This window comes from Sapajus apella, unplaced genomic scaffold (assembly GCF_009761245.1).
Source record: "Sapajus apella isolate SASKATOON/1434 unplaced genomic scaffold, GSC_monkey_1.0 scaffold26, whole genome shotgun sequence".
NCBI classification, from domain to species: domain Eukaryota; kingdom Metazoa; phylum Chordata; class Mammalia; order Primates; family Cebidae; genus Sapajus; species Sapajus apella.
The window spans coordinates 18,474,512-18,488,039 of record NW_022436966.1 but is presented as its reverse complement, the minus strand read 5'-3'; the positions used below and the strand labels follow the sequence as shown (position 1 = coordinate 18,488,039).

The 13,528-nt window shown below is 43.0% G+C and overlaps 1 protein-coding gene across 8 annotated transcripts in view; it reads left to right on the top strand.

Annotated features, from left to right (window-relative positions):
* SPTBN1 (spectrin beta, non-erythrocytic 1) overlaps nucleotides 1-13,528 on the top strand; it is a 214,328-nt gene that overhangs the window by 196,014 nt on the left and 4,786 nt on the right. For 6 of the 8 annotated variants that reach the window (XM_032292124.1, XM_032292128.1, XM_032292123.1 and 3 more), the window contains 7 exons: nucleotides 1,645-1,889; nucleotides 3,391-3,529; nucleotides 4,257-4,341; nucleotides 6,208-6,404; nucleotides 7,514-7,626; nucleotides 8,297-8,360; nucleotides 12,852-13,090. In XM_032292124.1, coding sequence (XP_032148015.1) covers nucleotides 1,645-1,889; nucleotides 3,391-3,529; nucleotides 4,257-4,341; nucleotides 6,208-6,404; nucleotides 7,514-7,626; nucleotides 8,297-8,360; nucleotides 12,852-13,090 — 1,082 coding nt within the window. Of the gene's footprint in view, nucleotides 1-1,644; nucleotides 1,890-3,390; nucleotides 3,530-4,256; nucleotides 4,342-6,207; nucleotides 6,405-7,513; nucleotides 7,627-8,296; nucleotides 11,496-12,851; nucleotides 13,091-13,528 lie in introns of those variants that run through there. The other 2 variants (XM_032292130.1, XM_032292129.1) reach the window with 2 other exon arrangements.

Below are 13,528 nucleotides of genomic sequence, written 5' to 3'. Positions count from 1 at the left end.
ACTGCTGTCACAGACATCTAAAAGCTCTCGTCATCCAGGACAGTTGTCTGCAGACTTCTTTGATCATGCAGCTTTATCAGTAAATGATGATTGGGTGTCCATTCCCCTCTATGTGTTTGTCTTTAATTAGACATTGTGCACAAGCGTGGCACTAGTAATGTTATGTACTTTATATAAGACATGTAAAAGGAGAAAATTTAACTGTAAAATTAGCTGCAGTTATTAGCTTCAGTTATAAAGACATACACCATCCCCCAAAAAAGGTAAGAGTGTGTTCTTATTTTTGTTTTTACAGAGGAAGAATATTATGCACATTGTCTGCACTGTCTATTCCACTTAGTCATCTTGGTGTGTTTTTCATGTTGACTACATAGAAGCCCTTCCTCATTCTTTTTCATGGTTGCGTAGGAGTCTCCTGCTGGATGAACCATCATTAATTTACCGAGTCCTTCACTAATGGACACTTACTTTATTTTTAGTCTTTTGCTTTTACAGACACTGCAGCAGTAAATAATTATGCGTATTTCATTTTCTAAATATGCAAGAATATATGTAGGATAAATTCTCCAAAGTAGGATCATAAAATCAGAAGGTATTGCATTTATAATTTTGGGGGGTACTGCCCATTTACCTTTTGTAGGAGCTGTAGCCTGTTAACACTCCTGTCTACAAAGAATGAGGTCACTGACAAATATATCATCACACTTGGATTTTTGCCAATTAAATAGATGACACATTACAGTATTTCCATGAAGCATCTTTTCATGTTTGAGACTCATTTGCATTTCCTGCTCTCTGAACATTCTCTTCATGCCAGTCTCTGTATTGGTTTGTTGGTCTTGTCTTGTCTTTCCTTTCTTTTCTTTTTTCTTTTCTTTCTCTCTCTCTCTCCCCCTCCCTCCCTCCCTCCTTTTTCTTTTCTTTTTCCTTCCTTTCTCCTCCCTCCCTCCCTTCCTTCCTTCCTTCCTTCCGCCTGTCACAGCTGAAAAGGATAACCAAAATATGTAGATGTAACTAGAAGTACATCATTGGCTCCGTTTACCAAATCACAATTCTCAATGTTAACTTTCAGTTTTATAAGGTTTTTGTTGAAATTTAGCTATTTCAAGTTTCACCTTCTTTAACATTTAGTTATTTTAACCACATTGGATGCCACATTTTTATACTTTGTGAGTGTAAAAGTCCCATGGTGAGAACTATAGGCAATACATACATTGTATTCACATAGCAGTGGGAAGTAATTTTCAAAATGTGTTCTTCGTGGCAGTTTGCTGTTCTTTATAAAAACATTTTATCTTTACCCCAAGATAGCAGATGAGGTATTTATTTTTTTAACTGTATCTGAATATGTCCCACACAGATATTCCAGGCTGCCTCCAGGGGACTTTCCTGACTAAGCTCTCCTGCCAGTCTTCCTGTAGCATTTCATTTGTTTTATCATTCATGCAGAACTTACTAATGTAGTTGAATAGATTTATAGAAAACTTGGATATCCCCAGTGAAACTGCGGGCTCTTTGAGGGCCACAGGCCATGTTTTGACTCCGTGCTCCCTTTACTGTGTGAGCAGAGCGGAAGAGGGGCTGGGGTGATGGTGGAAAGGCCACCATGTACCGACCTCACTCATCTCCCACATGGCTTCACAGGTGAGGCAGCTGCAGGAGGACGCAGCCCGCCTCCAGGCAGCCTATGCGGGTGACAAGGCCGACGACATCCAGAAGCGCGAGAACGAAGTCTTGGAAGCCTGGAAGTCCCTGTTGGATGCCTGTGAGAGCCGCAGGGTGCGGCTGGTGGACACGGGAGACAAGTTCCGCTTCTTCAGCATGGTGCGCGACCTTATGCTCTGGATGGAGGATGTCATCCGGCAGATCGAGGCCCAGGAGAAGCCAAGGTAATGCTTCCAGCCTGGAAGAAATTGGACTCATTGGCCCTTGGTTAAAACATAGAAGGAGTTTTCCAGTGAGAAGCAGGAGCTGTGAAAGCAGTTCTTGCCTGAGAGCCTCAAGGCCCGAGCGCCGATCGGGAGGTGCTTGGAGTGTGGGGGGCGCAGCACCCCTGCTTCGGTTGCCTTCTGAACATCTTTACCAGGGAATAGGGGGCCTGGGGTTATCAAAGCCTCTCCCATTCTCCCCACTCCTGGCTCCCATGTTCTACAGTCACTCAGGCCCTCTAGCCCACATCCATGCTTGAAGCAGGACCTCATGCTTCAAGTAGCCGTGTACCTTGGGCACAAATAACTGCCCCATATTTGCAAATGATACGGCTTTTCTGAGTTATTTTTCTGTGCTTGTTTTTTGGATTAAAAACCACTCTATCTCCTTTTTATGCATATTATTAAAAGTGTCACCCTCAACATCTCCTTTAATGGTGTCCCTGGGTTATTTAATATTTTTCTTGTATCATTGGCTTCATTTCATGCAAATTAGTGAAGAGAAGTTAATAGATGAACACAGAAGTATATATTAAACCTCCAGTTCACCCTTCTTTTTTTTTTTTTTTTTTTTTTTTTGGGGGGGAGTTTCGCTCTTGTTACCCAGGCTGGAGTGCAATGGCGCGATCTCGGCTCACCGCAACCTCCGCCTCCTGGGTTCAGGCAATTCTCCTGCCTCAGCCTCCTGAGTAGCTGGGATTACAGGCCCGCGCCACCATGCCCAGCTAATTTTTTTGTATTTTTAGTAGAGACAGGGTTTCACCGTGTTGACCAGGATGGTCTCAATCTCTTGACCTCGTGATCCACCCGCCTCGGCCTCCCAAAGTGCTGGGATTACAGGCTTGAGCCACCACGCCCGGCCTCCAGTTCACCCTTCTGCCAGCTCCAGCCCCCATTGTAATTGAGAAATAAACTATGCCACAATAAAAGGAATATTTTTATTATATGTATTTTTGAAGCAGTTGTATTTTCTGGATCAGGGTCCGTAGGTTTTGATCTATGCTGGTCACTGCTGTCTGGGCTGGTTCCCATCCTATGTCTCTTTCTGTGTCTGAATAAGGAGACTGTATTAACTGCTCTTTGATATGCACATCCTGAATCTTTGACAGCTCACTCATCAAGGGTGTGATTGGAACATCTATGACTGCTTCTCTGCTTTCTAGAAGAGAATCTTTCTGACTTGCGTTGCAAAGTTTTTTTCTGGCACCCACCTGGCAACCATTCTGAATTATTCAGACATGCACGCAAAAACAAAAGTAGCCATCATCTAAAGTTTGGTTGCCTGGCTGGTCTTGAACTGTGCTGTCACTGTGCCTTGGCTCCAGTGACCCAACCTAAGCTCAGGAAGCGATTCAGACCAGAAAGATCATCAGTTTCCTTCAAATTAATTTTGTGTTTTAAAACCTACGCATTTTTTGAAACGCATGATCTCCTAATGGAGGCATTGTTTGTCTAATTTTAGGGATGTATCATCTGTTGAACTCTTAATGAATAATCATCAAGGCATCAAAGCTGAAATTGATGCACGTAATGACAGTTTCACAACCTGCATTGAACTTGGGAAATCCCTGTTGGCGAGAAAACACTATGCATCTGAGGAGGTAGGATGCTACTTTGCTTTGGAGCTGCAGGATAAATGCAGCTGGTATCAAGATGTAAAATGACTTCATTTTATATGTGTGTGTGTGTGTCATAGATAATGTGTTTACATTCGTATACACACACACATATATTTTAAAACTTCTTTCCTGTGCGTCCAGAATAGTAACATTTATGCCAGACTCTAGGGCCAGGCTGGTAAATCTGTGGCACAGAAGATAATTTTTGAGGGCTGCAGGTTGAAAAATGGACTCCCTGTCTCCCCCATCAGTACTCTTTCTAGGTGATGCCACTTGTCCACTGAATATGTCCTAGATCAATTTGGTGTTGAGTGCATGGTTGGTGATTATGGTTAGGATGATGGTAATAAAGAGGTAAATTATTAGTTGAGTGTATGGCCCCCTGCATGGGAATGGGCATCCTCTCCAAAAGGTCAGGGCTTTGTTCCTCCTGCTGTCCCCCTCCTGAATGTGTTTGCTGCAGGGAGCCTCCTCACAACAAAGCAGCTTCAGCAGGGCTGCCCCGCCTTCCTCCAGCCCCTTCTGGAAGGAGCAGTGCCATGCTTTTCTCTCCTCTCCCAGCTCCCCTACAGATTGAGCAGTCTTTAGATACCTCTCAGCTTAATGGTGGTCTCTGCAGAAAATGTATTTTTCTAGTATAAAATACCCCATCAAGATGTGGTGCCTTCTATTCTATTAAGATGTCCCGGGGATCCTGTTTTTCATACAGATCAAGGAAAAGTTACTGCAGTTGACAGAAAAGAGGAAAGAAATGATCGACAAGTGGGAAGACCGATGGGAATGGTTAAGACTGAGTAAGGATGTACTTTACCTTTCTGCTTTATTGGGTATCCATGAAAAGCATGCAAGTTTATTTTCCTGCTTTAAGACATTAATGCTATCGATTAAAGATTTTTTTGAGTTTTAGATGCCTTTTTAGTGCCCCGTTTCACCATTTCATGGTAACTACTATTTTTAAGAAGCTTCCTATGGCATAGTCATTTTTTACCCCATGATTGATCTCTGTGTCATAGGTGGGATTTGGGTGTTCTGTAGGGACAACAGAGGGATGACAGTTTGGCACCTGCCTGGGGGAATACAGATTTAAGCCCCCTCCCCCATTTCTCTTCAAGAATTCTTCAGAGTCAACAAGGTGGAAAGTTGGTCTCATTAAGTCTTAAATTTGGTGCCCTTAGTGGAATGTTGATAACGTAATAAAATAAAAACTAACATCCATTAAGGTTTTGCTGTGAACAAGGCATTGTGCTTTGTGGTTTTTTAAATATATTTCTGTATTTACTCCCCAAAGTGACTTTGTGAATTAGATTCTGTCTTTAATTCTCATTTTATAAGGAAATATGTGAGCCAATACAGGGTTTATAATGTACACTATTGGGAATAGCATTTCATAATTGGTATGAGCACTAACAGCCCAATTCAAGCATTGCTTACCATGCTTTGCCATTCTGTGTTGGAACTCTGGGCTCTGTCCTTATATGCTAACCCCATCTGTGCATGTCATAGGTGTTTACTAGAAACCAAATCTAAGAGCCTTTTCTGAGAGGTTTGATAGCACACTCTGTTGGGCCCAGAGCCCTCAGAAATCCCACTTTTTGACCATTCTTTGTAGAAGGATTTGGTATGTATGTTTTGAGAATTGTGGAGCAGTTTCATTTAGTTCAGCAAAACCCACGTCATACACTGAACTGAGCACCAGCTTGTACACCAGGGACACAGTGATGACATGCACAGTCCCTGGCTTGAAAAGCCAACAAGTCCCTAGTGCAGAGGTAGCATCTTCCTAATGTAGCCATGTTGGAGGCTACCAAGGTGCTGAAAGCAGACAGCTAGCCAGCTCCTTGGGACACTAATGCTGCCCACAGTCCATTTTTTACCTTAATGACCCCAGGCTTTGCTGCATGAAATGCAGTGAAAATCAATGTTAGCTATAGCGCAAAGCCAGATTCTAACCTGCCTTCTCATGACCAGAGTGGAACTAGTGTTCCGTGAATGAAACAGAGCAAAAGCCTTGTTTCCCACCATCTGTAGCGTTCCCATATTTTTCTCTCCCTCTAAAACCCCCACAATAAAACACAGAACTACCACCCAACAGAGGGTGAGTTAAAAATGCCTGCACCATCTGGCTAGGTGTAGATTGTGAATTCCTGCAGGTCTCTGAAGGCTTAGCTCATGAAGTGGGGATGAGTGAGCAAAGCGTTCACTATAGACCTGTGCCGGGCAGTGTGATAGCTGCTGTCCGACATATGGTTCTTGAGAACTTGAAGTGTCTCAAATTGAGATGTGCAGTGAATGTATGCCATAAGTATAAAATGCACATCAGACTTAAATTTAGAAGAAAAAAGATTGTAACAGATCTCAGTTGTTTTTTTCATATTGGCTACACGTTGAAATGATAATTTTATACATACTATGTGAAATATGCTGTTAAAGTTAATTTCACCTATTTATTTTTACTCTTTATTGTGGCTACTAGAAAAGTGAAAGTTGTGTGTGTGGCTCACATTACATTTGCCTTGGACAGACAGGGCTAATTTAGAGCAGACGATAACTGGTTATGCAGGTAGCCATCACCAGAGGGCAGCAGTGCCAGGAGATAAGGCTGTCCTGACTGCCAGGTCACCTCCTGGCCAACGTGTACTAACTCATGGTACCCCATGCAGTTCTGGAGGTCCATCAGTTCTCAAGAGATGCCAGTGTGGCTGAGGCCTGGCTGCTTGGACAGGAGCCGTACCTATCCAGCCGAGAGATAGGCCAGAGCGTGGACGAGGTGGAGAAGCTCATCAAGCGCCATGAGGCATTTGAAAAGTCTGCAGCAACCTGGGATGAGAGGTTCTCCGCCCTGGAAAGGCTGACTACAGTAAGTGGCGGCTGGGCCCTTTGCCTGTTGGTGCCACAGGCAGCCTTTTCTTCCTGCTTGCCTCTTAGACCAGGGAATTCACACGATCGCTCGGTTTTGGTTTTTTTGTTTTTTTCAAGCAGTGAGGATCTTCTTAAAATGGGTGGCTCCTGTGGAGCAGGACCTAGGGAGAGGGTCAGGACTGTTTACCTCCTCAGTCACCTCCTGGGCACTTGGATTTATGATCCCTTATAATAGCTTCCTGTGTGGGGATTGATTGGTGGCATTTATTTTTTCTTCAAATCTTCCATTCTCCTCTAACTCATAAAAGTTTTGCACTTAAAGGGGCATGGCCTTAAAGTTTTCTTTAGAGTTTCAGAATTCGAATTCCCATCAAATAGAAGTTTAATCCTAGCCTGCTGTTAATTCCCCATTCCTGATCCTCTCTCTTCTGCCAACATAAAGGCCTTAGAATAGGATTTGTGCACTGGTGTTTCCTCTCCCAAGACTCTTGCATTCCTGGTAGAAAGCTGATCCTTTGCAGTGTACAAAAATGGTATTTCTGATTTCTAGTTCTGAGCATTTAAAGTGTTCCTGCATACGTTTGTGTTAAAACAGAGTACTTCTGGTGCATCCATATGACTCATTAAATGGCTTTGTTTCAGTTAGACTATTCTGTGGCTTTTTAATGTGTTGTTTGGGTTTTGGCTGAACACAGATCCCTACCACAGCACAAGCGGCTTCCTTGAGAATTATTGCAGCTCTGTCCCTGGTGTTTGTCTGAGCTCTCCTGGAGAGTCCAGCATGAACCCTCAGGCTCAGGTACTTTCCTCCTCAGCAGAGTTGAGAGTTGCATAGTTAATTTAGAAATTAAACCCATGCTCCCAGGGGTCCTGCAAACAACTGACAGGAATTTTGCCAGCCCATGGAATAGACCATTTCCTGTAGTTTTAGGTCGTAGCTGCAGTTCCTGTGAACCTTCCATTTGGCCCAAGATGTTAGAGCTTCTTCTTGTCCAGTATGGTCCAGTTTAGCAAACTAGACTGGAGGACTTCCTGGGTTCTTAGAACCTTTTTCTGAAAAGAGGCAGAGTCTAGGACTCTACCAAACATCATTCTATTTTCTCTTAGTTGGAGTTACTGGAAGTGCGCAGACAGCAAGAGGAAGAGGAGAGGAAGAGGCGGCCGCCTTCTCCTGAGCCGAGCACGAAGGTTTCAGAGGAAGCCGAGTCCCAGCAGCAGTGGTGAGTCTTAGCAGCTCCAGAGACTGGGCCCTTAGCTCCAGCGGCCAATGAGCTTTATGGGGATCTTTCAGAAGCCTTGCTTTGCTAGGCCTAACCACATGCCCTGACTATTGATTGCTTCTACAAACCATTTAAAGTCTGTATAGTTACCCCTAACTAACCTTGGAGGACACTGATTTGTCCACAGTCACACAGCTATGTAGGTAGCAGAAATAGAATGTAGACAGTGCCCTTTCTCGTTGTGTGCACGCACACGCAGGATGCTCAGAACTTCCATATGGTTAAATGCATGGAGTGAACTGCTCAAATGTTAGGCCAGTGGTTTTGTGGTGATGCTTTTTGAAAGTTCTAAGTAACTTCACACAGAGGGCAGCAATTATTCTCTACTTCCAAACAGCTAATTATTTTGCTATGGTAAGAGCTCCATGGCAACCTCTAATGCTGCCTTTATTTGGTGGGGTGCGGGGCATGGGGCATTCCTGTAGTCATATTTTCTATCTAGAGCCTATTTAAAACACTTGGAAGTTTCAGACTTTAAAAGAATTACATTATGTGAAAGGGTCGCACATAATAAAATTGAGTGATGATGTTCTCCCCACCCTCTCTTACCGTTTCATCTTTCTCCTCTTCTTCCTTTTCCTTCCTCCTCCTTTCCCCCCTTCCCTAACAGGGATACTTCAAAAGGAGAACAAGTTTCCCAAAACGGTTTGCCGGCTGAACAGGGATCTCCACGGGTTAGTTACCGCTCTCAAACCTACCAAAACTACAAAAACTTTAATAGCAGACGGACAGCCAGTGACCAGCCATGGTCTGGACTGTGAAGTTTACTACCATTTGCCAAGAATCACCCTTTCCAAATCCTCTTGGTTTTGACTTTTTGGCTTCAACTTCACCCAAAATGTTAAAATTTTTTCTTAATTCATAGCCTTCCTTGGTTTCATATTTGTTTGCATTTAATTCATGTTTGAGTCTTTTAACTGATGGATGCCCAGTTGCCTTAAAGCAGCATACTTATTTTTTGTTTATTTATTGTGAGCTTTTTACTTTATTAAGATTTTACAGCGAAATCCTTACATGAGTAATTGAAATGAAATTAAATGAGATTACAGCATAATGAAGAAGAAAACTAGAATCTAACAGGTATGACACATTCAGTTATTCTAACAGGGCACAGTACTATGCTATATGCAGCCCCCTTTACAGAGGTTATTAACCTGCAGTAGTTTACTATTAACTAGGAAGACTGGTATATGAGGAGGGAGACGTCCTATACTAAGATTAAAGCCTAAAGTCAGCTGTGTAACATTCCATGAAAGATGCATTCATTTATTGAAGATGACAAAAAAAAAGGAAGGGGGGAAGTTGGATATATTCTGGAAGTGATTTTAATTTTAGGCACACAATCTCAAACGTTTCAGACCCTTGGGTCATTTATTACTTTTTACAAACCAGTTCCTGTCTCACTTTTTTCCTGCCAAGTCCTGAATTGAAAACTGTAGGCTTCCTTGCACAGATGTTGCAGCCAGCCTCAGGAGTAAAGTGCCCACTGACTGCTGCAACCACCTCTGTCTTGCTCCCTGTCAGTGCTGCTGGGACACAGGACGCAGCAGGTGACAGCGGTTCTCAGCATGTTTTAGAAGCCTGCCTCGCAGACTTCCTTGCCTCTCCATTCAGCCGATGACTTCAGGGTGTCAAACTGTTTTATTTTTTCAAACAAATGGAACAGAAGCCATTGTGGTTCATCCTGATTACTTGAACATTGCATTTGGTGGACCATGCCTGGGAGTGCTCGCGCGCACCCTGGCTTCAGAAGTCATGTCAGTGTCTCCGTAGACAAACTCCACTGTATGTCTTGGATTAATGTTCTGATTCATTGTTCATTTTCTCAAGACATTTTGTGGAATTCTCCGATAAAGAAAGCTTTTAGGATGGTATTTATCAGGCCACCAGCAGGAATTGAAAATGTTTTAACAGAAATCCTTTTCCTTAGAAATAAAAGCTGTTGACAGAGATGGTTTCCTGGTACCGATAAAAACAAAACCAAATCCATATTATTCATCAAAGCCTTGTGAGACATTCACTTGCTCCTTTGCCATACTTAGATGTGTTAGTGGAATCAGAAACCTGTTTTGATATGTGTTCTTCATGAGCTAAGTCTGATTTGTCTTTTTATTTCATGATGCATGTCTTTTTTTTCTTTTGTCAGGATAACGTCATATAGCATCTTGTTTGTTTTTCCTTATCTCTATGTACATATCTATCTACTCTGACTGTAGATGGGTATATAGATAGACGCCAAGCTTCTTATGTTCGGGGTTAGTGTGCATCATTATTGGGTCTCTGCCTTAAAACACGTCAAAATTCATTTTAGAAAAAAAATTCTGCTCTGTCGTTGGTCATTAGGGAGTTCTAATGTGTGTTTCTGGCTCCAAATTATATTTTGTGTTTGATTGATCTATATGTATATATGTGATATTTTCATATATATATATATATGCGTGTGTGCATGTGTTAGTTTAAATTTTGTATCATCAGGACTGATACCCAATTTGACATGTTTTGTATCTAGAAGACCCTCCAAAAAAGGAACCACATAAGCACACAAGGAGTGCTATGATGCTTTTAGCATTTTTATCATGCCTATTTTTATCTAGATTTCTAAATTGTAGCTTGTCATAACAAAACTTTAATTACAATTGGATTGTATCAGAAGAAGAAAAAGTCTTTTTATTGCTTTGAGTGATGATGCAGAGACTCAAGTTAATGCACTTGAAAATAGCATTGCTTTGTGCACTTTGAAAACCAATCAGGTGTTTTCTGTGCTACTAGTTGTCACGTTGCATTTATGTTCACCTCATGATTTAAGTATCTCGGGTGTGCCTAGCCACTAAAGCACTCCGGACTAATCGCTAAAGAGAAGCAATGTCGGGGGGCGGGGTTGCAGAGGATGTGTTCACATGTACCCATCATTTGATCATAGCACTGTGATTGCTTTTGATGTGTGTCTCTAGTGGTGTGTTGTCTGTTGGCATGCTTAAAGCACATGTCCATTAAAATTCATTTTGTTCCTTTTATTTTCCTTGTTTTCTTGGTTAGTGATTCATTTGCATAAACATTAATGATCTCTGCATACTGGTTTGGGGTTTTCTCTTTCCTTCTAACCCTAAAGAAAAAATTTTTGCTGCAGAATTTCCCTCAGAAGAGGCTTCCCTGGCCTTCATCTACCTTGCAGTGTGACCAAGTATGATAAATTTTAGCCGTTTTCAAGGAAACATCTCTCTACCCAGGTCATTGCTGACACTAGCAGCTTTCAAGTCAAACCTGCAGCACTAAATTTTTTTTTAACCTGGTTTCTGTATATACTAACCCCATGTCTCTCTGGACTCACACCTGGCTCAGGCCTTCCAGACCAAACTCATAATTCCTCCTCACCAGAAGTTTCCTGAAATCTCACTAGAGGAGATTTTCTGCCTTTAAAGTCCACTCACATTCTTTTGACTCAGGGCTTTGTTTTTCAGTTATTTCCCCTCCTGCAACTCTCCTTTAAAAGTGAAAAGGAGAACTGTTCAAGGAGTCTGTTGCTCATAAGCACGTGTCTACAGTCTGTCACTTGCAAGGCCTGGGTGATCACCATGCAGCATGCATGCACACATCCCCCCCGCTTCCCCTCCACCCCAAAAGTCTTTTTGTCCTAATCGTATATTTTCCACATTGCTGTGAGGATAAAAGGTTCCAATCAAAACCACCCGTAAACTCCATAGTTTCTAGTATTCCCTCAGCCCTTATGCTAATTATGATAGTTTGCATAGACGTAACTTGTGATTCTCCCTCCTTCTGTAGCTATCTCCAGCCCTTTTCCCAAAAAAAAATTAGTTTTGTTCAAAATCAAGCATTGGACCCAGCCATTGAGATAAAACCTAGTAAGTGAGAGATCCAGTTCCCAAGAGTTGATAGATCCGAATGTTCACATGGTGGTGGCCAGTCTACCATTTATCCTGTCAAAGTTGTTACTGCTAATTTGGTGTCACTTTGGTTCTGGGCAGCAGTGGTGGGCGACGTATCTAATGAGCGTGCCATTGACTCCTCCATGTTTGTCTGTGTACAAGGGGTGCAGGTTGTCTGTAATCCACTAAAATGTCAGCCACACCCAGCTTTAGTAACTCGCTAATCCACACCCTGGGTGTATCAGCCAGGGGCTGCTACAGTTAATGGTACACAGTTGATGGTACACAGGCTGAAAATGATAATGAATCAAGACCCTACTACATTTCCAAAGCCGAAAAGCCATGAGGGTTACAATTTAAATGAGCTTGGGAAGGAACGCTCCCGAAGACGTCTCCAGCCTGAAGGGTCAGAGCTGCTGGAAGCCTGGCTGTCTCTGGGCTTTCTCGTCTCAGTGCAGCAAGGCACCGTGATCAACCAACCCGTGATGGGGAAGGCCCTGGTTCTGTCTTTGTTTGGGGGTAAATAGCTGTGTGGTGTTGAGTGACTGTGATTGGCTTTTCCAGCTCCTTTAACACAAACTACAACCCACTCACGATACAACTTCGGCAGATGTGGTCGAATTGACGTTTGTTGACTTGCCTCATTTCCTTCCAGCTCTTAAGTTCCAAAGTCTAACTGGGATGGTAGATGTGAAATGCATGATTGTCGTCCTAATTTCTGCATGTGTTTATGACAATGTGTTGAGGGGAGGGGGAGGAGAGCCAGAGAGCCTTTTCAGGAACCAAGGTCTTTCCTTGTCTTACTCTGGGGGAATGCCATGTAGCTCTGATAGAGTTGTCTATCGGTCTGTTTGTGAATGCCCTTTCGCTTAAACTTCCAGCCCTTCTGGTGGCATCCTTGGTTGTAAGGTGGCTGCTGTATAACGTCCACTCTCTTTCATATTTAATATGTGTGATTGTTACCGTTGTCGTTTTGTTTTAAAGTAACCATAAGAGGAGATGATCTGAGTTACGTTTATTGATCAGAGGAGTAGAGTGCAGTAAAACTCATACTGGCATTTTGCTTTTCTCATTTCCCTGTAAACGGGCGGGTATTAATCCATTCCCACCTTCTAATGTCTTTGGTGTCCAGCTGGCTTTGTGGGTGTGCAATGGTTTTACTGTACTGCCTCGATCTGTGCCAGGCATTTATACACAGCCACGTGTGCAAGTCAGGTAGAGCGTATGTGGTCACCCCCATGGTTCACAGAGTTAGCTGAATGGCCTCTCCACTGTCCCTAGATGGCAGATACGGTGGACACAAGTGAAATGGTCAACGGCGCTACAGAACAGAGGACAAGCTCTAAAGAGTCTAGCCCCATCCCCTCCCCGACCTCTGATCGCAAAGCCAAGACTGCCCTCCCGGCCCAGAGTGCCGCCACCTTACCAGCCAGAACCCAGGAGACGCCTTCGGCCCAGATGGAAGGCTTCCTCAATCGGAAACACGAGTGGGAGGCCCACAATAAGAAAGCCTCAAGCAGGTAACAGCAGCAGAGGCTGCCATAGTAGGATGGAAAGTCAGCCTGTGAGAGGATAAGGTGGGCTGCTCTTGAGTCATTAGGGAAGTATGTGCTTATGTTGTTTCATTTTTTTGGTAGCTTCCTGGACGTTGCATTCTTCTCAGGCTGACACTGGAAAGCAGGAGTAGAATGCTGGTTATCCACTGAGAGAAAGAAGAGTTACGTTTGGATGGGAGTAGCTAGAAGGGGCCTTAGTAGCTCATCTGGAGAAGGAATTTGCTAGATTGAGACTGAAGAGTCATCTTTACCTTAAGTGAATGATTTCATTTAGGACTCCTTGTGGGTTTTTTGTAAAAAGCCATTCACCATTTTCCCTGACCTGATCTCCATATCAGCCTTTTTATATATTCATTGACTCTGAACAGCCCAAGTTATTTTATTTCACAGATGGGAAACAGA